This window comes from Balaenoptera ricei, chromosome 1 (assembly GCF_028023285.1).
Source record: "Balaenoptera ricei isolate mBalRic1 chromosome 1, mBalRic1.hap2, whole genome shotgun sequence".
Taxonomy (NCBI): domain Eukaryota; kingdom Metazoa; phylum Chordata; class Mammalia; order Artiodactyla; family Balaenopteridae; genus Balaenoptera; species Balaenoptera ricei.
Window position 1 is genome coordinate 161,645,793 of NC_082639.1, and position 23,026 is coordinate 161,668,818.

The window sequence follows — 23,026 nt, forward strand, 5'->3', positions numbered from 1 at the left end:
CTCTAGTTGTGGCAAGCGGGGGCCACTCTTCATCGCGGTGCGCGGGCCTCTCATTATCGCGGCCTCCCTTGTTGAGGAGCACAGGCTCCAGACGCGCAGGCTCAGCAGCTGTGGCTCACGGGCCAAGTTGCTCCGCGGCATGTGGGATCTTCCCAGACCAGGGCTCGAACCCGTGTCCCCTGCATTGGCAGGCAGATTCTCAACCACTGCGCCACCAGGGAATCCCACAACTGGTGGTTTTAACTGGTGACTTCTGCCTTTATCAAGTTCCATTAGCATTTCAAAATGATATTAGTGGGATCATTACTGCCATGCATTATCAACATTCTAGAGCTTTATTAATTTATTTAATGAATATTTAATGATCACCTATTGGTTGCCATGCAATGACTAAACAAAGTCTGTCCTCTTTCTAGAGTTTATTATTAGAAAGGATACAGTTAACAGCAAGTCTGTAACCCATCCCTCCCTTCTGGGAGGGAATGCCTTCCCCTTATAAATGACCTTGACCAAAACCATTTTTAGATAATAGTTATGCAAATATTTATGAATAAGGAACTTGGAACACTCTAGGATGGTTAGCAATGGAGATAAAATGAAACGTTCATAGTAACAGTAAAACAATTATAAATTCTATAAGCGCAAGGGCTCTGATAGCATGAAAATGACTTAGGAATTCTCCCAGTTTGAAATTGAGAGAAAGTGCTAAATGTATGAGCTTTAGTAATGTATCTGGAGGAGTAACAATAATGAGGGTGTCAAGGGTGTGATTTCCTTGGAAAACTCTCCAAGCCCTTTTGTAAGTTTTCTCTTATTCAGCAATCAAGCCACTGTTTGAAGAAGGCTGGGAGTGTCTTTGATCATTCTCCCTGTTTTATAAATAGGTGAATGAACACCCTTATTGTGTGACTCACCTCAATACTGATGGAGTTTTTGTCAAATTATAAGATTTGTGATGGTGAGGGCCCAATAAACACATAACATACTACTTTTCAATATAGCTGGAAACTTAAAAGATGATCAGGATTAGAAAATGACTGTTTGGAGAGTGCTCCAGTGTTGGGTAATGGTCATTATTTGCTTTATTTCTGTAGCCATAATTGTTACATCATGTGTTAACTTTCTCCAGGGTCTTCACCGGGGACTCACCATGAGGAGGGTCAGCCTTTGGGTTCACTAGCTTGTCCTTGTTGGTGACAACCCCACTGGTACTTCCTCTGGCAGTCTGGCAATAGCCTGTTACCATGCTTTATGGTCTTGAAGTATTCTGCACCATCCAACCTACATTCATTGTCTTGAACTCATTTGAGAATTTGATAAAAGCTAAGGAGTCTCTCCCCAGAAAAAGGTACACACACATAAGTTGTACATACAATTTAGTGGGGGGTTGTGACCTCCTGAAACCTATTCCTGGACCTCAAGGTAGGAAACCAGGAGGTAGATGATAATCTACACACATACTCATACACCTCATCTTCCTTTCTTTCCTTTGACATAAAAAATGAAGACACATCTATTTGATATTAACTCTTAAGCAGAGAAGGGGAATATATGAGATTCTGAAATGCTCAGTTTTTTAAACTGGACATTGTGGATTAGTTAAGAATTTGAATAGATTGTAATAAGATAACATTGCTAATCATGGAGAGTAATGTTTTCGTTTTCTTAAAAACTTAAGGGAACAAAGTCTTTCTTCTTTTATTCTCATTAAGCCAGCTGCATTTTGGGCAGAATAACTCCCTTCTGAATTTCCAAAGACATTTAAGTATGCTTTTTGGTTGTATATGTGATACCGCACGTTTGAAAACTAAGTCAGATTCTATAGGTAAGTTTCTCCTTGCAATTAAGTGAAATAATTTCAGAAGCATAGGAACCCTTGGGAAGAGCATTCCAGATCTAATGGGACCTCGCCTCAAAAAGTGTAATGCCCTTCACCAAGTATCCAGCCTACTTTCAGGTAATAGCTTGTTTATCCGTTTGGGTTTTCTTAATTAGTGATCCATTTACCTTATTGTTTTTTTTTTTTTGCATTTATTTTCTTTTTTTTTTAAGCAAATGACAAAGACCCAGTTTACCAGCTTAACTTTTTAAACCTAAGCTTAACACATTACATATGTAAACAATCGTCAAAACTTACTTAGTTGCCAGCATTCATGCACAACTAGAAAACATCCTCAATTTATATTAAACCAGAAATGTATTACCATTAATGCATTAATGTCTTTCACTACTATATACTGAAAAAAACTTGAAATTACTTTTGTGGAAGATTCGCCCTGGCGATGTTAACTTCACAGCAGGCCGACACTACTTGGCTCATGTTTCAAACACAATGGAAAAGCAGGTCCCTGCTGGTGTTAGTGTACAGAAGAGTCACGGCCACCTTGGATTACGTTTAATAAAAAAGCAAAGTGCATACAGAGATTTACAACAATTTTAAAGACAAAAAAAATGGTCCTATCATGTGGTCCCAACAATAAACTCAAAAGTCTATGACAAGTAGGGCTCCGATGAGCTGTGTATAAATACTTTAGATTAAGTACAGTTATACTGAAAGTCGAGTTCCTGTGAAATCTTCAAAAAAATGTTCCTGTCAGTCCTCCCACGCGCCAGAGGGAATGCTCCGCTGCGCACGTGCGGAGAGCTACTTTGTTATCCAAGCGCAGCAGCTGCTCCTTACCATTTATCATCAAGGACTTCAGCTGGCCGTCTTCTTCGACTTCCACTCTCTCTTGACCATTCTCGACAATCCTCTTTGTAGTGATTTTTCTGCCATTAACCACTTTAGTAGAAGTTGATATAGATTTGTAGTTGCCCATCCCACTGCCACCAAATGCCGTGGAAGAGAATGAAGTGAGGCCCCCGTGACCTAGTGAACCAAAAGAAGTGAATCCTGTATCAGAAGAAGAAAATCCCCCTCCAAAAGAGGGAAATCCACTGAAAGCGGAGAAAAACGACCCCGTGCCTCGGTTCCGGCTTCCGCGGGGGCCCCTTCGATTCTCAAAGAAGTCCTCAAACGGGTCTTCGAAGAAGTCGAATGAAAATGGGTCCCTTCCACCAAAAAATTCCCTCTAGACATCATCTGGGTTTCGGAATGTGAAGCCAAACTCAAACGGACTGTCGAAATGACTTCCACCTCCACCACCACCGTTTAACCCTTCTTTGCCGTATTTGTCATAGATGTCCCGTTTTTTTAGCATCTGATAACACCTCATACGCCTCAACTACTTGTTTGAATCTTCCCTCCGCTTCTTCTTTATTCTCAGGATTTTTATCTGGATGCCACTTCAGTGCCAGTTTCCTATATGCCTTTTTAATATCCTCGGCTGAGGCATGTCTCTGCACGCCTAGAACTTCATAGTAATCCACCGTGTTTTAACCGGCTGTTGGAAACGAGTCCGAGGACGCGGGAGCCGGCGGCGGAAGGCGCGGCGGGGCGGCGACCGGGGCTCCTCGTCTCAGACACGGCGGCGCGGCTGGCGGTGGCGGCTGGGCTGCGACGGTCCTCGCGCTTTCCTTTCTCTCCTTTCTCCTACCTTATTGTTTACATTCAGTTTTCACTTCCTAGGTTTTCTCTTTCATCCGTTGCTTTTTTAGAATTTGTGCATGGGATGGAAAACAGCCTCTGGGCACAGTTTAGTAAAGTCTATTAAACATTTTTTTCCAAATTTAAATTCCTGGGTCCTTTCACTCAAATACCAGTTGACCCTTATTTTCTTGTATTCATCAGTGTTTCAGATTAGAGTTGGTTTCAGCTGAAGGTGTCACCAAATCCAAAATAACAGCACCTTACACATGCAGAAGGTTACTACTCTCACCTACAATGTGCTGGATTCTACCTCATAGTACAATATAGCTACTCAAGCTACCAGAATCATGTCTACATTCCAGTCAGTAAAAAGGGAGCAAAAAGGGTACACCAACTTCCTTTAAGGGTGTTTTCTAAATGTTGCACACAGTACTTATTCTCATAGCTCATGGCTATATATAACTGCAGGCAGGCTGAAATGTATTTTTTTAAAAAAAATTCCAAGTGACCTTGTGCCAGCTATAATTGTGGTTTAATTACTAAAGAAGAAGGATGGAATGGATTTTGGGAATGAATAGCAATCTGCTTCAGTAGGTAATAGGGACTTTGTAATAAGTCTGAAGGGACATAACAAGGTGAGCAGTAGTCTTTGAAGAGTTATATTGCCACCACTTAAAGACACACTATTTGTCATTCATCAAGTCTGATCTTGCTGTAGTGCATGTCTGTCTTGACTCACAAGCAAAGCTTATTCTACAATGTTTCATGAACAGTTTGACCTTTTTAAAATTTATATATTTTATTCTCATGTAATCTGCATAAAGGCTACTTTTCTGGCCCAGGTTTTTCTTGGTGAGGCATTCAAGAAACATCAACTTGGTAAATAAAAAATAACCAGAGAAGCAATTTAGGTCTTTTCTGAATTGTCTTGACAAAGACGGAAGGAAATCCATTCGTAACATACTGTAGAACTTTTAAAAATCTTTTCCCAATTCTCTTAAAATCACACACACACACACATCACAGGGTGTGGTCCCCTTGTTTAACTCCCCACAACTCTTCCCCCAGCCTAGGCATTGCGGACTTTTGTTTTTCTACCCCTCCGCCCTCACCTTCTGATCTCTTCCGCTAATTACTGGCGCCATCCCTTTGTAAAGTAATCAAACCAGTCTGAGTACAACTTCTGCACCTGATTTATTACCCTAGTTCTCCAGGAAACAATCTGGATTAGATCAAATTGTTCAACAGTTTAGAAAGGTCAGTTACTGCTCATTTATTAGTTTATTCAACCTTGGACACTCATAATAAAACATGTAATCCCTTATATGGAATTACAAAATTCAATACGCTTTGAAAACAAAGTTTTCTTCTAATTTATTTGACCATAAAACCTGACCTGAACTTTGTGAGGATATTTATAGTCTCTCTATATCCCACTCAGTGTAAATATTTTTACATTTCAGGAAGAAACGTTAGGAAGACAGTATTATAAGCAATATAGTACCTTTCTAAAGTCCTAATCATTCTGAATCTAATATAAGCCATTGAGAGGAAGACTTATTTGCAATTATTTCCTGTAATAATGCTCTATTTTATACCCATGTTTATGTAGCAATAAACAAAATTTTCTTTCATTTTTTATTATTTTTTGTACAAACATTATGTACACTAGATACTGAGGAACATGTATTCCTCAAGAAATAGAATATGTGGTATGTTAAAAATTACTCAAAACTTGTAACTAGGCAAAAAGAGATCACTGGAGACATTTTTTTATGGATTACTGAGTATTCTCTAGCAGACACTCTCTAGGGATTATTGATTCCATAAGGGTGTGTAATTTTGATTGCCTTTCTATTAACTAGGCTTTTTTACAACTCTCTTATAAGAGTAGAGGTTAATTTGTAGAAAATGGGTAGGAATGCAAATGATTCTTTTCTGAGAACAATGCAAATGATTCCCGATCAGGGCAAAGCAAAAGAATTTTGTCCAGTAGAGATTCAATTAATTTCCATCAGTTAGAAAATCTGATTTCAAGTATTACAGTTTGTTGCCCTGTATATTAACCAGTTTTGCCTCTAGTAGAAAAGTCATTTTAGAATGCCTTTGACTGACTATATATTATGTATCTGTTCCTCAAATTCTTCTTTAAATTCACTGTAGCATCTTAATGGTTCCCTCATTAATTAATGAGTTGAGTGAAATCTTTGACACTTGTTCATTTTATATTTACATGAATGTCATGTTATTAATTTTTTGAAAATTATACTTTAAAAGATGCTTGCACTATAGGAGCTCACATATTAGTTGACCAAAGACACAGAAAAACCATAAGAGCAGTATATAATAAATAAGTTATCACTATGGATTTGAGGGGCTGTGGTAGAGTTTCTGGGTGACTGTTCTTTTCATTTACTCTGCATTGCTTTATTCATTTAGCAGACAATTTTATCAGTACTTTTCATTATGCAATGCAGAGGAAGGGAATGCAAACACAGATGAGGCACAATCCCTGTTCTAGAGTTGTTGACAGTTGTTAAAGAGGGAACCACAGGTCCCAAATGACGTCATCTGTGCTAAAGTCCTGATACCAAACCTGGATTTAATATTAATACTTGACCTAATTGCAATTTTGACCTTCCCCAGGAATATACTCTTAATTGGGCCAGTCTGGAATTTTCTGGTCAGCACTAATGAGGTAATCTGCATGATTAGACTCTCATTTTTTCCCCAAAAGAAGGTGACCTATCCTGAAACAATTCTTCCTTTTCTTTTGCTAGTAACTTCCTTGCCCCACTCTCCTTCTATAAAACCCCTCCATTTTGTACAACTCCTCAGAATGCCCTTCTATTTACTAGGTGAGATGCTGCCCGATTAATGAATTGTTGAATAAAGCCAATTAGATCTTGAATTTTGTTTTTTAACATAGTCTAGTGTGGGAGAAAGACATGAACAAATCATTACAAAGTAATGATAATGGGTGGGAATGAGAATAACATTTGAGACCTTACTGTGTTTTTATGCTTTATATGTATTATTATGCTTTATATTTGTTATTTTATTTAAACTTAAGATTTTGTAGGAATTTTACCCCAGTTTTGTAATTGGAGCACAGACAACTAGCTAATGGCTGTAATCATCATGAACAAGAAGCTATGGGAACCCAAAAGCAATTTTACATGCTTCATTCCCAAGACCAAACATTCCCCTCATCTCTCTCTTAGCTCATTTGGTTGACTCTGGACTCAGGTCAAATCCTGCCCAGGAGACCACGGAATGGGAAGCCTGGTGCAGACCTGGCAAATGAGGACATTGTGTCGCTGCAGGACTTTGGAGTCCTTCTCAAGTTTGGAATCCACCAGGACCAGCTCCTTTCTGGGAAGCCATATGGTCTGGAAGGTTGGAGACAGGTAAGGTTAGTTGATTTCCTTGAGCTTTCAGTCTTCAATGCTGCTTACCGTCTTAGGATACCTGGTATTTGAGAAAGGGGAAGGAGGTAGCACCCAGAGTTGGGTTTTACTTGGGAAAGCACAAGGGATGCACACCTCCACCCCCACCTCCCCGCCTCTACCCACAATGCTGGAGAGAGTTGCAGAAAGTGGATGGTAAACACTGGCAAATATCGACAGATGTGATTTGGCCCAAATCTGTTGAGGAAGGATCAGCCTGCAGTTCAAAGGTGCTGGTCACCTGGATTTGCATAAGCAACACTTGGGCCATTTCTGAAACTGAGTTTTAAAACTGGCAACTCTTTTTTATCACCCCTTTGGGTTTTTGCAAAATCCCTCTTTGTACCAACTTCCTTACAGCTACTCTTATTTCCTGTTGTAGAATTTTTTTTTTCCTTCCAGGGAATAGAAATCAAGACAACCCCTTCTCTAGGAAGGAGGTGGTTGGTCTGATCTCAAGTGGTGTGAGAAGACCTATTTTGATCTAAACCAGGATCCTAGGCTGGGTTATTTCCAACCCGGGTCAAACAATTTTGATCGCAAGATGTTTTTTTGGTTTATATGCTGTCTTGTGGATATGTGGCTGATTTCTGCCTCAGATGGTACGTATGCTTTTCTAAACCTCAGTTTGTAAGGCATGTGATATCAGCTTGTGGATTATGAGGCATTCTATCCGGGGTTTTAATGAAATTGAAGTTTATAAAATATATTTCCTTTATTGAAAAATCTCAAATTACTTGGTCTAATGCTCTGAACTCAATAGGGGCATAGTAAATATTTAATGATTTTGATCTATGAAGTGGGTCATTATCTGCTACTTTCCCTTTCTGTTCTAGGAACAAAAAATATACCAATTTCAAAATCTTGAGAGGTCTTATTTATGATAAACTCCAGGACCACTATTTGGAAAGGGGATTGTTTTTTTTTTTTTTTTTTTTTTTTTTTAAAGAAACAAATCTTTTTTTAACTTATTTATTATTTATTTATTATTTATTTTTGGCTGTGTTGGGTCTTCGTTTCTGTGCGAGGGCTTTCTCTAGTTGTGGCAAGCGGGGGCCACTCTTCATCGCGGTGCGCGGGCCTCTCACTATCGCGGCCTCTCCTGTTGTGGAGCACAGGCTCCAGACGCGCAGGCTCAGTAGTTGTGGCTCACGGGCCTAGTTGCTCCGCGGCATGTGGGATCTTCCCAGACCAGGGCTCGAACCCATGTCCCCTGCATTGGCAGGCAGATTCTCAACCACTGCGCCACCAGGGAAGCCCAAGGGGATTGTTTATTTTAGGATTGGATAACTTATGGCTGAACTTGAGTAAAACTCCCGTTATCCTTTTGAAAACAGAACTTTGGGAATCCTTGGGCAGGAAGGAATGTGGATGTACATGGACATGGAAGAGTACAAGGAATCAGAATTAATAATCAAGACAAAAGACACTTGGATGGGGAATCTAGTAAGTGCTTCCTCAGGGCACGTGATACGTCAAATGAATCTGTTTTGTTTTTTTTTTTCCTCCAACAGAGATCTGTCCAGAACTCCCCCCAGTGGACAATAGCATATTTGTTGCAAAGGAGGGGGAAGGACAAATTCTGGGGACTTACTTATGTAACAGTGGCTACCACCTGGTAGGAGAGAAAACCCTTTTTTGTAATGCATCTAAGGGATGGAATGCCCCCGCTCCCGAGTGCCGCTGTAAGTTTGATCTTTCTGCTACTTTGTTCACCTTGTCATCCCTCTGTATTCTTTCATATCATATCGTACCTCCAGTAGGCCATGGCAAGACTTTATAAGAAAAAAAATTCTCAACTTCTAGTAATACATTTTTAAAGCACTCTAGTTGTGGAACTTCTCTTAGTAGGTACATAATCAGCTCTTAGTATTAATTTAGTTGAATTAGTAGACGCAATCATCCCTACAAGAAGGAAAGGATTTCTTCTACTTATTAAACTACTTTTTTGGGGGGGCTGTAATTTGTTTAATATCATATTGCTTTAAAATTTTTAAGTTATGAAAAATTTTAAACATATACAAAAGACAGAAGTGTAAAATGAACTCATATGTATGATCAACACGACTTTTTTAATCTACAATTCTGTTTTGCATTATTATTATTTTGAAGTAAATATATCTTACCATTTCATTTCATCCATCATATAATTTTTTTTTTTATAAATTTATTTTATTTACTTTATTTTTGGCTGCATTGGGTCTTCGTTGCTGCACGCGGGCTTTCTCTAGTTGTGGTGAGCAGGGGCTGCTCTTCGTGTGGTGTGCAGGCTTCTGTTGTGGAGCACAGGCTCTAGGCGCACGGGCTTCAGTAGTTGTGGCACATGAGCTCAGTAATTGTGGCTCGTGGGCTCTGGAGCACAGCCTCAGTACTGGTGGCGCACGGGCTTAGTTGCTCCGCAGCATGTGGGATCTTCCTGGACAAGGGCTCGAACCTGTGTCCCCTGCATTGGCAGGCAGATTCCTAACCACTGCACCACCAGGGAAGCCCCATCATATAATTTTTGAAATGGGAAAATTTATGTTCTCAATTTACAAATGTGATAACTGAAATCTAAGTGATTTGTTCAGGTTCATAAAACTCATTTGCGGTGTCTGTAGAGATGGAGAATAATTAGTCCACATTCTCTTTATTAATACTGTTTTTAGGAATAGCTGGATTAGTTCTCCTTTAAACCTAGAGTGTAAAGTTCTCCTTTATACCTAAAGCACACCTGTATATTTATCCTTTATTCATACAACCAAATTCACATCCCTCTGTATTCTCCTGTTTTTCTACCTGGGCAGAACAAAAGAAAACAAAGTAGAAAATGATGACTAATGTGTGTATTTGACAGGATGAAAGGGAAGGAAACATTTGCCTCAAACATGGGCTCAAGAATTTTGAACAATGCTTAACATAAGAGAATGATGAACGTGCTATTGGTAATTTCCAATTACATGCTTAATTTTAGTATGTTCAAATGTCAGTTGTCACTTTGTGCATGATCAAGACATTTTCTACCACAGTTAGGGCAACCCAGTCTTTTCTCATTCTGCATTGATATGGTTTCGTACCATGTACCAGTCCATATTAAAAGGTGCAGTTTTACTGCTCATTTTCAATTTTCTTGATGAAGCCTGAGGAGGTCTAGCCTTTGCTGTGGTGGGTTTCCGCTTAGCCCTTTCAGATCTCTGCCTGTTTTCTTCTTCAGTGGGCCACTGTCCTGACCCTTTGCTGGTGAATGGTGAGTTTAGTTCCTTGGAGCCTGTGAATGTGAATGACACTATCACGTTTAAGTGCAATGAGCATTACGTCCTCAAGGGCAGCAATTGGAGCCGGTGCCTAGAGAACCACACCTGGGTGCCTCCCTTTCCTGTCTGCAAAAGCAGTAAGTATAAGAGAAAAAAAGTGCAAACCCCAAAGATACTGATTGGCAGTGAAAGTCTAGCCATTCATCACATACCCACAACGCTGACCTCTTTTTTGTATCTGGGAAGGGTTTAGGATCTAGCAGGCAGCCAAGAAAGAGCCAAGCCTCAACACAAGCAATGCACTCTAATGAAATGATCAGCACCCAAACAATAAACAACACCTGCCCCGCCCCCCCCCCCGCCACCCCCAAGTAGGATTCCTGTACTACTAGATCTAACACAGGGTAGTTTGGGACATCTGACTATATTTTTTTAAAATTTCAAGATTAAGCGATAACGTTTTTTTTTTTTTGAAAGATAAACAAAAACAGGGGGAAAAAGACTATTACTCATCATTGCAAAATTACATAAAATAAGAGTTGAAAATACCTGCTTTTATCACTACCGTTCATAGCTCTCAGAGGTAATTAGTTGGATGTGTTTAATGACTTTTTCTTATGTTTACACAGATGTTTTAAATAAATGCACACACACACATACCAACACACATATATACCTACAAAGATGGGACTTTGCTATACATATTTTTTAAATAGCGTTTTTTTCATATAACAATATACATGGGAATCTTTTTCAGATCGGTATGTATAACTCTATCTCCTGCTTTTTAACTACATGTGGATATGCCATGATTTATTCCATATCTCTCATATTGATGAACGTTTATTATATTTCCATATTTTTGCTATTACAAACAATGATGAAATTAATGTTATTGTATATATATGTCTATACACATACATCTTTATGTCTATGCTACTATTTCTATAGGATAGAGTCCTAGAATGATTGGTGAGTCACAGGATATCATTATTTGCAAAATATACCTGAAAAATCCAAGAAATTCTACTAAAAACTTCATTCTTGGATACAAAATAAATATTGAAAAATCAACAGTTTTCACTTTCTAGTAATAGTTATCAGATGAATATTGAAATGTAAAAATAATTCCATTCATGAGACCTATAGGAAAATTTACCAGAGGACATAAAATAAGACATGAATAAAAGAAAAGATCCTGGATGGGCAGACTTGGTATTACAATGCACTCCTAACCAGAATTTTAGATTAAAACATAGGAAACAAAAATTAATTTTAAAATCTCATTTAGAATGGTACACATCTAACATTGCAAATTTATTTATTTCAATACTTTATTTCTTTAGAGAAGTTTTAGGTTTCTAATAAAATTGAGAGGAAGATACAGAGATTCCCCCTATTGCCCCTGTTCCCACATATGCACAGCCTCCCCCCCGCCCCCCTCATCATCAACGTCACTCACAAGAGTGGTACATTTGTTACAATTGATAGACTTACATTGACACATCATTATCACTCAAAGTCCATAGTTTACCTAAGAGTTCACTCTTGGTGTTGTACATTCAATGGATTTGGACCAATGTATAATGACATATGTACATCGTTATAATCTCATACAGAGTATTCTCACCACCCTAAAAATCCTCTGTGCTCTGCTTATTTATCACTTTACTTCCCCCACCCCTCTCAACCACTGATCTTTTTATTGTTTCCATAGTTTTGTCTTTTCCAGAATGTCATACAATTAGAATCATACGTTGTGTGGCCTTTTCATTTTGTCTTCTTTCACTTAGTAACATGCATTTATGGTTTCTCCATGTCTTTTCATGGCTTGACAGCTCATTTCTTTTTAGTGCTGAATAATGTTTCATTTCTGGATGTACCACAGTTTACTTATCCATTCACTTTCTGAAGGACATCTTGGTTACTTCCAAGTTTTGACAATTATGAATAAAACTGCTAAAAATATCCATGTGAAGGTTTTTTTCTATGATCTAAGTTTTCACCTTCTTTGGGAGTTAGATCATATGGTCAGAGTATATTTAGTTTTGTGAGAAACCACCAAACTGTCTTCCAAAGGGGCTCTACCATTTTGAATTCCCACCAGCAATGTATGAATACCGTTGTTCCAAAATCTTCCCAGCATTTGGTGTTGTCAGTGTTCCAGAGACTGACCATTCTAATAGATGTGTAATAGTATATCACTGTTGTTTTAATTTGCATTTTGCTGATGACATATGATGTAGAGCATCTTTTCATATGCCATCTGTATATCTTTGGTGAGGTGTCCATTTGGGACACTGGAGTTCCTTAATCAACTCATTGAAATTCTTTTTCCTTTCTTCCACACAACTTTTGAACTCAGGTTTTGATCTTTTAGAAATTATTTATTAACTGCTCAAGTAATACATCTCTGTTGTGGAAAAATACAGAAACTAAAAGAAGAAAACATTTAATTACCTACAAACCTACCACCCAGAGATAACAGAGTACTTTGGTATATAATTTTCAGACTTTTTTTCTGTTCATATATGTTGGTATGTGACTGTGTTTTACAAAAATAGTATTATATTATACATGCTCTTTTATGCTTTGCTGTTTTAGTTATCTATTTATTTTGAAGACTTTGTGTTTCAATAAATACATAACTACATAATTATTCTTAATTTAGCTGTTAATCTTGATCAACAAGTTTAGACTCATATAACCTCAGAGCTGAAAGGGACCTTAGGGATAATATTATTTAGCCTGCTCATCTTATAGATTAAGAAGGAAGCTGAGGACTTCCCTGGTGGCGCAGTGGTTAAGAATCCACCCACCAGTGCAGGGGACATGGGTTCAAGCCCTGGTCCGGGAAGATCCCACATGCCGCGGAGCAACTAAGCCCATGCGCCACAACTACCGAGCCTGAGCTCTAAAGCCCGAGAGCCACAACTACTGAGCCCACGTGCTACAACAACTGAAGCCCGCGGGCCTAGAGCCCATGCTCCGCCACAACAGAAGCCACTGCAGTGAGAAGCCTGCGCACCGCAACGAAGAGTAGCCCCCGCTCGCCTCAACTAGAAAAAGCCTGCATGCAGCAACGAAGACTCAACACAGCCCAAAAAAAAAAAAAAAAAATTATTAATTAATTAATGTTTAAAAAACAGAAGGAAGCTGAGAAAGGTAAAATGGCTTCTTTCATGCCATGTGGTCAGTGGAAGAGCCAAAACCAAAACTCACAACATCTAGTACCTTGTCCAACTCTCTTTCTATAATTTTACAGACTCATCCTCTTTCCTCCCAGCTCTGTTCTCCTTTTTTTGCTGAATCTCTCATATGATACAACTGTCACCCAGGGGTAGTCAACCTCCATTTGAGCTCACACTGTTTACTGTTTCAGGAGCTACTTCTTCCATCTCTACCTATAGCCTAATTTTTCCCTTCTTATACACTGACAATTAGCATCTCTACAACTTAACCTTCCTTTCCTCAAGTTCCTGCCAATCACAAAGTACTCTCACGTCACTAATGACTCAGAGAATGAGCCAGGGGAGGGAGTCTTTCCCATGGATAAATATGATTTGACCAGAAGGAAATGAATGGAGAACATGTCCCAGATCCTACATGGGCTGCTGCAAAGGTGGCAGGTGCTGGCCTACACAGTTGCACTTACGGGGCTGGCGTTGTTAATTGAGCATTACTGGACTTCACAGCTGTCATTCTTATACTTCTGTCTCTCAGGAGACTGTGGCCCTCCTGAGAATCCAACTCATGGCTATTATGAAGGAATAGATTTCAACTCAGGATCTACCATAACTTATTACTGTGAAGCGAGGTAAGTGTATTGCAGCCTTTTAAATATGAGACCTTTCCCATTGACTAGTAGCCTTGTTTTGGAAAAGACCCAGTCTGTCTCAACCTAGTCCCCTGATTACCTAGCACATTCTGATATATTTTTTTTTGAATTGATTTTTTAACTTTTTAAAAAAATTAATTAATTTATTTTTGGCTGCGTTGCATCTTTGTTGCTGTGCGTGGGCTTTCTCTAGTGGCAGAGACCGGGGGCTACTCTTTATTGCAGTGCGTGGGCTTCTCATTGTGGTGGCTTCTCTTGTGGTGGAGCACGGGCTCTAGGCCCGCGGGCTTCAGTAGTTGTGGCACGCGGGCTCAGTAGTTGTGGCTCACAGGCTCTAGAGCGCAGGCACAGTAGTTGTGGCGCACAGGCTTAGTTGCTCTGCGGCATGTGGGATTTTCTCGGACCAGGGCTCGAACCCGTGTCCCCTGCATTGGCAGGTGGATTCTTAACTACTGTGCCACCAGGGAAGTCCTGCACGTTCTGATTTTGAGAGCTGCTTTAGCCCACTGCCAGCTCTCCCCAAGCCCTAGAAGACAGACTGATCCTCCTATTTATCCTAATAGAAGTATCACTCTTTTTTCTCTTAGCTTAGACAAGATAAAATATTTAAAATGTATGTTTTTCTGGGGCTTCCCTGGTGATGCAGTGGTTAAGAATCCACCTGCCAATGCAGGGGACACGGGTTCGAGCCCTGGCCCAGGAAGATCCCACATGCCGCGGAGCAACTAAGCCTGTGCGCTACAACTACTGAGCCTGCGCTCTAGAGCTCGTGTGCCACAACTACTGAGCCCGTGTGCCACAACTACTGAAGCCCACGCGCCTAGAGCCTGTGCTCTGCAACAAGAGAAGCCACTGCAATGAGAAGCCCGCACACAGCAACGAAGTGTAGCCCCCGCTCGCCACAACCAGAGAAAGCCTGCACACAGCAAAAGACCCAATGCAGCCACCCCCCAAAAAAAGTATGTTTTTCTAAACAGTCTCAGAACAAAAAACTCAAAAAAAACACAGAATATATGGAAGTACAGAAATAGAATTATTTAGAGTAGAGATCCTCAGGACATAGTAATTAAAGTCTAACCTTAACTTAGACTGCCCCGTCACCCCCTTACAGATCTCCTAACCTTTTCTTTCCCTGGCCTCAATCTTATTAACTCAGAGTCATGTGACCTCACTGGCATTTCAATCTCATTATTTACCTCCAATGCATTTTGCCATCAACTCTCATGTTTTTCTGATTAAGAGCTGAGGCTCCTTTTAAGCAGTTCACCAAGATTTATTTGAAGGCTGTCTCTAGCTTTCTACTCCTTTTTAGAGCATAGATGACAGATGCTTTTTTAAAGTTACTGAACAATGAAGAGGTTCCTCCCTCACCCTTCCCACCCAAAAACTGTGTGCGTAAAAACACATATTTAGAATTTTTCACTCCTCCATGTCTTACAGTCTGACTCATCACTTGGGTCCTCTCCACCCCCAGGAGAGTGGTTTTACTTTATGACTGCTTTGTAATATTGAGATAACTTAAGCGTGCATTAGGGCTCTGGGGCAGAAAAGTAGATTCTATTACAGTGTGAAATACTGAAATACTAAAATACTAAAACCAGCTTTAGTTGCCCAGTTCAAGAGGTGGAAGTGTAAACGTTGTTGCCATTCTAACTTGCGTCCAGGTACTGCCTGGTGGGCACACAGCACCAACAGTGCGTTGATGGAGAGTGGAGCAGTACCCTTCCAGTCTGTGAGTTGATCCGAGAAGCTCCCAAACCAGCTGAGTTGGAGTTGGAGAAGGCACTGGTAAGAGTGGGCTCTTTTCTGTCTTATTCACAGCTGTGCCTCCAGGGCCTGGTGTCGCTCTTGGCATATGCTCAGTAAATAGCTGTTCAATTTGGAATGTCTTTGAATGGATTGGTCTTGGCCTGATTGTAGGGTGGGGCCTATAAACTAGTAACTCATGTTTTTGTATATGAATTCCCATTCTCCACCATCATCATTAATACCTCATGAGGCCCTTTTGGTAGGGGTTGTTGTCTCATGTGTTTTAAAGAGCAAGGTACATAAACTTATGTCTTAGACTTGGAAGTATTGCCGTGAAAAGTCTCTAAAATTTTTCTAGACTTCAAAAAAAAAATCAAAAAATGCTGAACAGATCCATTTTCATTGAGACTCCTCTCTTAGTCTATATTTATTACTGGGATGACAAGTAGATTTAAGCCACTAAATTTTATTTTCAGAAAATAAAAATGTACCCCAGGGGCAGGCAGTGATAACTTCCCCCAAGACACACCAAGTTGCAAGATTTTATATATAGCTCTGTACCCCAAGATTTTATATATATCTCCGTACCCCAGGGGGAAGAGAGGGACACTTGGCAGCATCCTGAAAGGGGCCCTAGGCAGCCCCCAGCCATCCTGCAAATTTAAATGATTCATCATGTTGAAGACCCAGATCCGTACTGAAGCTAGCCTTGTTCTGAGCCCCCATTTGGGCACCTAAACACTACTCATTAGCTTCCAAGTGTAGAGCTGAGTCTCAGTTCTTAAATTGTTAACTTCAAAAAATGTTCTTTCTTCAGCTTGCCTTTCAGGAGAGTGAGGAACTTTGCAAAGCCGTAGAGAACTTTACACAAAGATTAAAGAAAAGTGGCTTAATGATGGAGAAAGTAAAATGTTCTCTGGAAATAAGGAAAGCTGATTTGAAGGCAAAAATGTTGCCCTGACATTGTAGCTGAGCAGACTGGGTAATAGAAATACTCCTATGAATAAACTTTCCTCTTGGTTCTGAAATTGGTTTCAGATTTTTCTCTCTTTGGGCCGAAATGCAGCTTCATAGTAACCAGCTGCAGTTGCATAACTCATGGAATGTGTGTGTGTGTGTTGGATGTCGAATGACCAAGTGTGGTGATTGTCTAAGACCAGAATTAGAAACGCATTAATGGGGAGGGAAAGGTTTAATTTCCGGTCTGAAAGAGAATGGGAAGCTCAGATCACAGCTAAGGTACATGCCTTTTTTTTTTTTCTCTTTTCTTTTTTTGGCCGTGCCGCACGGGTTGGGGGAATCTTAGTTCCCCAATCAGGGATTGAACCTGGGCCCTCGGCAGTGAAAGCGTGGAGTCCTAACCACTGGACTGCCAGGGAATTACTGTTTCATTTTTTAATATGAGATGCAAATTATGAGGCAAAAATTAACCCCAAATTAACCAAAACTTATGAAGCAAAAATTAATGTCTCATTTTGGGAAAATAGGCTCAGAACAGCTATATCCTTAAAATGACTTATCGAGACAAAAGTAGAGTTAGAACCCAAACTCTCACCTGGATCTCCCAGACATCCTGTTTATAAAACCAGGTTTCCAAATCTTCTGCGGTAATATTGCTCACTGCCTTTTGGATGAAACTTAGCCCTCAATTTGAGATGTTGCAACACATATGAATATATTTTCTTATTCTTTTTTCAGTTTGAGATGTTGCAACACATATGAATATATTTTCTTATTCTTTTTTCAGAGGGCGAAAGAAATAAGAATCCTTAGGTTTTCTTGTCAAGATTTTATACTGATCTGGTATGACAAGCTTCTCCCATCTCTGACTCTGACCTCTACTCCAAACGCATAGGAACTCTTGGTAAAATACAAACAAAATACAGAAGAGAGCCTGAAATAATGGAAAATCTCTAGGGGAAGTTATGAGGGAGAACAAGAAACAGCCTCTCGGGTAGCCTACAGTCTGATAATAGACACATATATACATATCATTAATTCAGTGTGTTTAGAATGAAGCACACCCCTCTCATGAAAACTGTGCTATGGGCGCTTGCATGGGAGGAGGCTGACTTCTGTCTTAAGAGGAGGACGAGGCAGGAAAATGGTCAAGGTAGACGGCATAGTTTTTTGGACCCTTGAAAGTGATTATGATTTAGAGACAAAGATTAGGGAGAAGGATGTTCCAAGTGGAAAGAAGATTTGAGAAATGTAGTAAAGAGTCAGAAGCTTTTTTTGTTTTAATTGAAGTAGAGTTGATTCACAATATTATATTAATTTCAGGTGTACAACATGGTGATTCAATTGTTAATAGATTATATTCCATTTAAAGTTACAAAAAAATAATGGCTGAATTTCCATGCTCTGTACAATATATCCTTATTGCTTAACTATTTTATACATAGTATTTTGTACTTCTTAATCCACCCCTATCTTGCCTCTTCCTGCTTCCGTCTCCCCACTGGTAGCCACTAGTTTGTTCTCTATATCTGTGAGTCTGTTTCAGTTTTGTTATTTTCATTCATTTGTTTTATTTTTTAGATTCCACATACAAGGGATAACATAGAGTATTTTTCTTTCTCTGCCTGACTTATTTCACTTCATAATACTCTATAGGTCCAACCACATTGTTGCAAATGAGAGTCACGAGCTTTTTAACCAAGTAAATGGTTACTCCTACTCCTACGATTAATCTAAATTGACCAAAATGATTTTAAATTTTAAGCTGTTCATTATATTATTGCCTATATTGTCTATACTAGCAAGACCTTGTGAGCATTAGAAATGTCCAATCTAAGGAAAATTTTAAAAAAATTATGATACATCAAATGTAATACAGTCTTTACAGTGATAATTATGGATAGAAAATTTTCAAAACATAATCTTTTTTTTCTCACATTTTCCGGATGCTTTTATTCTACATAGAACAGAGTTAACATGTAGAAATGTTTGGATTACAGTCCATAAGATAGTTACACTATAACATTTATACTGTTAGATCTAATAGATACTATTTTTAAAAGATTACAAGGATATTCTCTGCTAAACCACAACACACCATTTTATGAGATGGTAGAAAGTATTTCACAATATTACGTGTAATTATATATTGTAAGGTCACGTGATATAGGTAATATGTCCACTTTGACCTTCTGGTACCTGTTTCATACTTATTTTCATAACTTTTTTATTAATTAAAAGATCATTATTGTATATTTTCTTTTCTTTAATGACAGCCTATATTAGAAGACATGTGTATATCCCAGATAGAGGGTCTAGAAATGTATTACACATTAGACACATGACTTCAGGATCTGGGATGTAGGCTCGGAAATGCTGCACTATGGGACAGAAGGCTTGACCCCTTGTTAACTGTGAGGTTTTGGTCAAGTGTCAATTCTCCAGTCTTTGTTACCTTATGTGATAAATGAGGATTATAATTAATATGAATGACATGGAGATGTTATTTGTTTTATAAAGTTATATTATGAGGTGAAGTGGGGAATAAAAACAGCACAAAATTGCATATGTAGTACAATATCAACTGTGTAAAAAAAATGTGTTGAGGAAAACCTGGAAAGAAGTAAACTGTAATTTTATCAGTGTCTATTTCTGGGAACTGGAATCACTGCTGATTTTAATGAAAATGTTCTGTCTTCAGTAATTTTGAGTTTTCTATCCTGTGTTGACTTTAAGGGAAGAAATAAATCTCTCTTTCTCATGCACACGCATACACACACACACAAACACACACACATACATTTCACTTCTCTCAAGTCCTGGAGCTGGTCATCTTATGGATTCTGTTCAGCTCTGAGATGGAAGATTCCAATGTTTACTGTATCTCATGCTATAGGCATCAACTAAATCACTCTCTTCTCTCAGGTCTTCAGCCATTTGCTGCCTTTGCCGTCCCGACCAGAGCCCACTCTTCTGGTTTGCTCTCATTCTCAGCGGCGGTGTATTGCCTGCGTTCTGTTCTGCGATTAGACTATCAGTCTCCTGCACATAGCAGTCAAGAATAATCTAGTTATCTCCATGAAAAGCAAATCTGGATCCTGTGCCAATTATACCCGCCCCCCCACCTCTAATATAACCAAACATGTCAATGGTTCCTGCTGAGCAAAATTACCATGATTGGAGCTTTGCATTTGGAGTGTGATTAATTTTATTAAGGTTCATTGATTCTCTCACGGGGCTGTAAGCTCCTTGAGGTTAGGTATCCCATTAGTTTTTATCAGCCATTGGATTTCCAGCCCTAGCATGAGCTCAGGATTCAAGGTTCTAGATCTGAAGTTCCCACTGTGTTGAATGAGTTTTCCCCAGATATTTCTCACTTCCTTGAGGACTCTGCTTACTTCTGATCATCTCAATCCTTGACCAACCATCCTGTTTAGGATACAACCTCCCCTCCATTTCCCCTCAACCTGCTTTCTTTTACTTAATAGTACTTACCTCCATCTGAAATTGCCTCAGATGTTTATCTTTTTCTTTATATTTATTCTTTTTTTTCCCACTTTTATTGAGAAATAGTTGACATACATCACTGTATAAGAATAAGGTGTACAACATGATGGTTTGATTTACATATATTGTGAAATGATTACCACAATAGGTTTAGTTAACATTCACCATCTCATATAGATACAATAAAAAGAAAAGAAAGATTTCTCCTTGTGATGAGAACTCTTACAATTTACTCTCAGCAACTTTCCTATATATCATACCACAGTATTAATTGTAGTCATCATGTTATATATTACATCCCTATGACTTATTTATCTTATAACTGGAAGTTTGACTTTTTTTTTTTGCATGTAAGTATTTTATTTATTTATTTATTTCATACAGCAGGTTCTTATCAGTTATCTCTTTTATACATATTAGTGTATATATATCAATCCCAGTCTTCCAATTCATCACACCACCACCACCATCTCCCTGCTTTCCCCCCTTGGTGTCCATACGTTTGTTCTCTACGTCTTTGTCTCTATTTCTGCCTTGCAAACCCGTTCATCTGTACCATTTTTCTAGATTCCACATATATGCGTTAATATACAATATTTGTTTTTCTCTCTCTGACTTACTTCACTCTGTATGACAGTCTCTAGGTCCATCCACGTCTCTACAAATGACCCAATTTTGTTCCTTTTTATGGCTGAGTAATATTCCATTGTATATATGTACCACATCTTCTTTATCCATTTGTCTGTCGATGGGCATTTCGGTTGCTTCCATGACCTGGCTATTATAAATAATGCTGCAATGAACATTGGGGTGCATGTGTCTTTTTGAATTATGGTTTTCTCTGAGTATATGCCCAGTACTGGGATTGCTGGGTCATATGGTAATTCTATTTTTAGTTTTTTAAGGAACTTCCATACGGTTCTCCATAGTGGCTGTATCAATTTACATTCCCACCAACAGTGCAAGAGGGTTCCCTTTTCTCCACACTCTCTCCAGCATTTGTTGTTTGTAGATTTTCTGATGATGCCCATTCTAACTGGTGTGACGTGATACCTCATTGTAGTTTTGATTTGCATTTCTCTAATAATTAGTGATGTTGAGCAACTTTTCATGTGCCTCTTGGCCATCTGTATGTCTCCTTTGGAGAAATGTCTATTTAGGTCTTCTGCCCAGTTTTGGATTGGGTTGTTTGTTATTTTAATATTGAGCTGCATGAGCTGTTTATATATTTTGGAGATTAATCCTTTGTCCATTGATTCGTTTGCAAATATTTTCTCCCATTCTGAGGGTTGTCTTTTTGTCTTGTTTGTAGTTTCCTTTGCTTTGCAAAAGCTTTTAAGTTTCATTAGGTCCCATTTGTTTATTTTTGTTTTTATTTCCATTACTCTAGGAGGTGGGTCAAAAAAGATCTTGCTGTTATTTATGTCAAAGAGTGTTCTTCCTATATTTTCCTCTAAGAGTTTTATAGTGTCCAGTCTTACATTTAGGTCTTTAATCCATTTTGAGTTTATTTTTGTGTATGGTGTTAGGGAGTGTTCTAATTTCATTCTTTTACATGTAGCTGTCCAGTTTTCCCAGCACCACTTATTGAAGAGACTATCTTTTCTCCATTGTATATCCTTGCCTCCTTTGTCATAGATTAGTTGACCATGGGTGCGTGGGTTTACCTCTCGGCTTTCTATCCTGTTCTGTTGATCTATATTTCTGTTTTTGTGCCAGTGCCATATTGTCTTGATTACTGTAGCTTTGTAGTATAGTCTGAAGTCAGGGAGTCTGATTCCTCCAGCTCCATTTTTTTCCCTCAAGATTCTTTTGGCTATTCAGGGTCTTTTTTGTCTCCATACAAATTTTTAGATTTTTTTGTTCTAGTTCTATAAAAAAATGCCATTGGTAATTGGATAAGGATTGCATTGAATCTGTAGACTGCTTTGGGTAGTACAGTCATTTTCACAATACTGATTCTTCCAATCCAAGAACATGGTTTATCTCTCCATCTGTTTGTGTCATCTTTGATTTCTTTCATCAGTGTCTTATAGTTTTCTGAGTACAGGTCTTTTACCTCCTTACGTAGGTTTATTCCTAGGTATTTTATTCTTTTTGTTGCAGTGGTGAATGGAATTGTTGCCGTAATTTCTCTTTCTGATCTTTCATTGTTAGTGTATAGGAATGCAAGAGATTTCTATACATTACTTTTGTGTTCTGAAACTTTACCAAATTCATTGATTAGCTCTAGTAGTTTTCTGGTGATATCTTTAGGATTATCTATGTAAAGTATCATGTCATCTGCAAACAGTGACCGTTTTACTTCTTTTTTCCCTATTTGTATTCCTTTTATTTCTTTTTCTTCTCTGATTGCCATGGCTAGGACTTCCAAAACTATTTTAAATAATAGTGGTGAGAGTGGCCATCCTTATCTTCTTCCTGATCTTAGAGGAAATTATTTCAGTTTTTCACCATTGAGAATTATGTTAGCTGTGGGTTTGTCATATATGGCCTTTATTATGTTGAGGTAGATTCTCTCTATGCCCACTTTCTGGAGAGTTTTTATGATAAATGAGTGTTGAATTTTGTCAAAAGCTTTTTCTGCATCTATTGAGATTATCATATGGTTCATTTTGTTAATATGGTGTATCACATTGATTGATTTGCATATATTGAAGAATCCTTGTATCCCTGGGATAAATCCCACTTGATCATGGTGAATGATCCTTTTAATGTGTCGTTGGATTCTGTTTGCTAGTATTTTGTTGAGGATTTTTGC

At 38.7% G+C, this 23,026-nt stretch overlaps 2 protein-coding genes and 1 pseudogene across 2 annotated transcripts in view; 2 read left to right on the forward strand and 1 right to left on the reverse strand.

The window, feature by feature from the left end:
- Positions 1-2,183: 2,183 nt before the first annotated feature.
- Positions 2,184-3,570, reverse strand: LOC132353652 (dnaJ homolog subfamily B member 6-like; annotated as a pseudogene).
- A 3,952-nt stretch (positions 3,571-7,522) lies between these two features.
- C4BPB (complement component 4 binding protein beta) lies at positions 7,523-16,759 on the forward strand. The gene is made up of 6 exons (XM_059905069.1): positions 7,523-7,580; positions 8,493-8,663; positions 10,172-10,348; positions 13,935-14,028; positions 15,714-15,837; positions 16,616-16,759. The coding sequence occupies exons 1-6, from the start codon at positions 7,523-7,525 to the stop codon at positions 16,757-16,759; spliced, it is 768 nt and encodes a 255-aa protein (XP_059761052.1).
- C4BPA (complement component 4 binding protein alpha) overlaps positions 15,753-23,026 on the forward strand; it is a 55,901-nt gene continuing 48,627 nt past the window's right edge. The window contains exon 1 of the mRNA XM_059905032.1: positions 15,753-15,837. The gene's annotated coding sequence lies outside the window, so the exon portion shown is untranslated. The remainder of the gene's footprint in view (positions 15,838-23,026) is intronic.

Coding starts and splice junctions, on each gene's coding strand:
- C4BPB (XM_059905069.1), top strand. CDS start 7,523: ATGTTTTTTTGGTTTATATGCTGTCTTGTGGATATGTGGCTGATTTCT. Junction 7,581..8,492: donor GCTGATTTCTGCCTCAGATG/GTACGTATGCTT, acceptor TTCCTCCAACAG/AGATCTGTCCAGAACTCCCC. Junction 14,029..15,713: donor ACTTATTACTGTGAAGCGAG/GTAAGTGTATTG, acceptor ACTTGCGTCCAG/GTACTGCCTGGTGGGCACAC.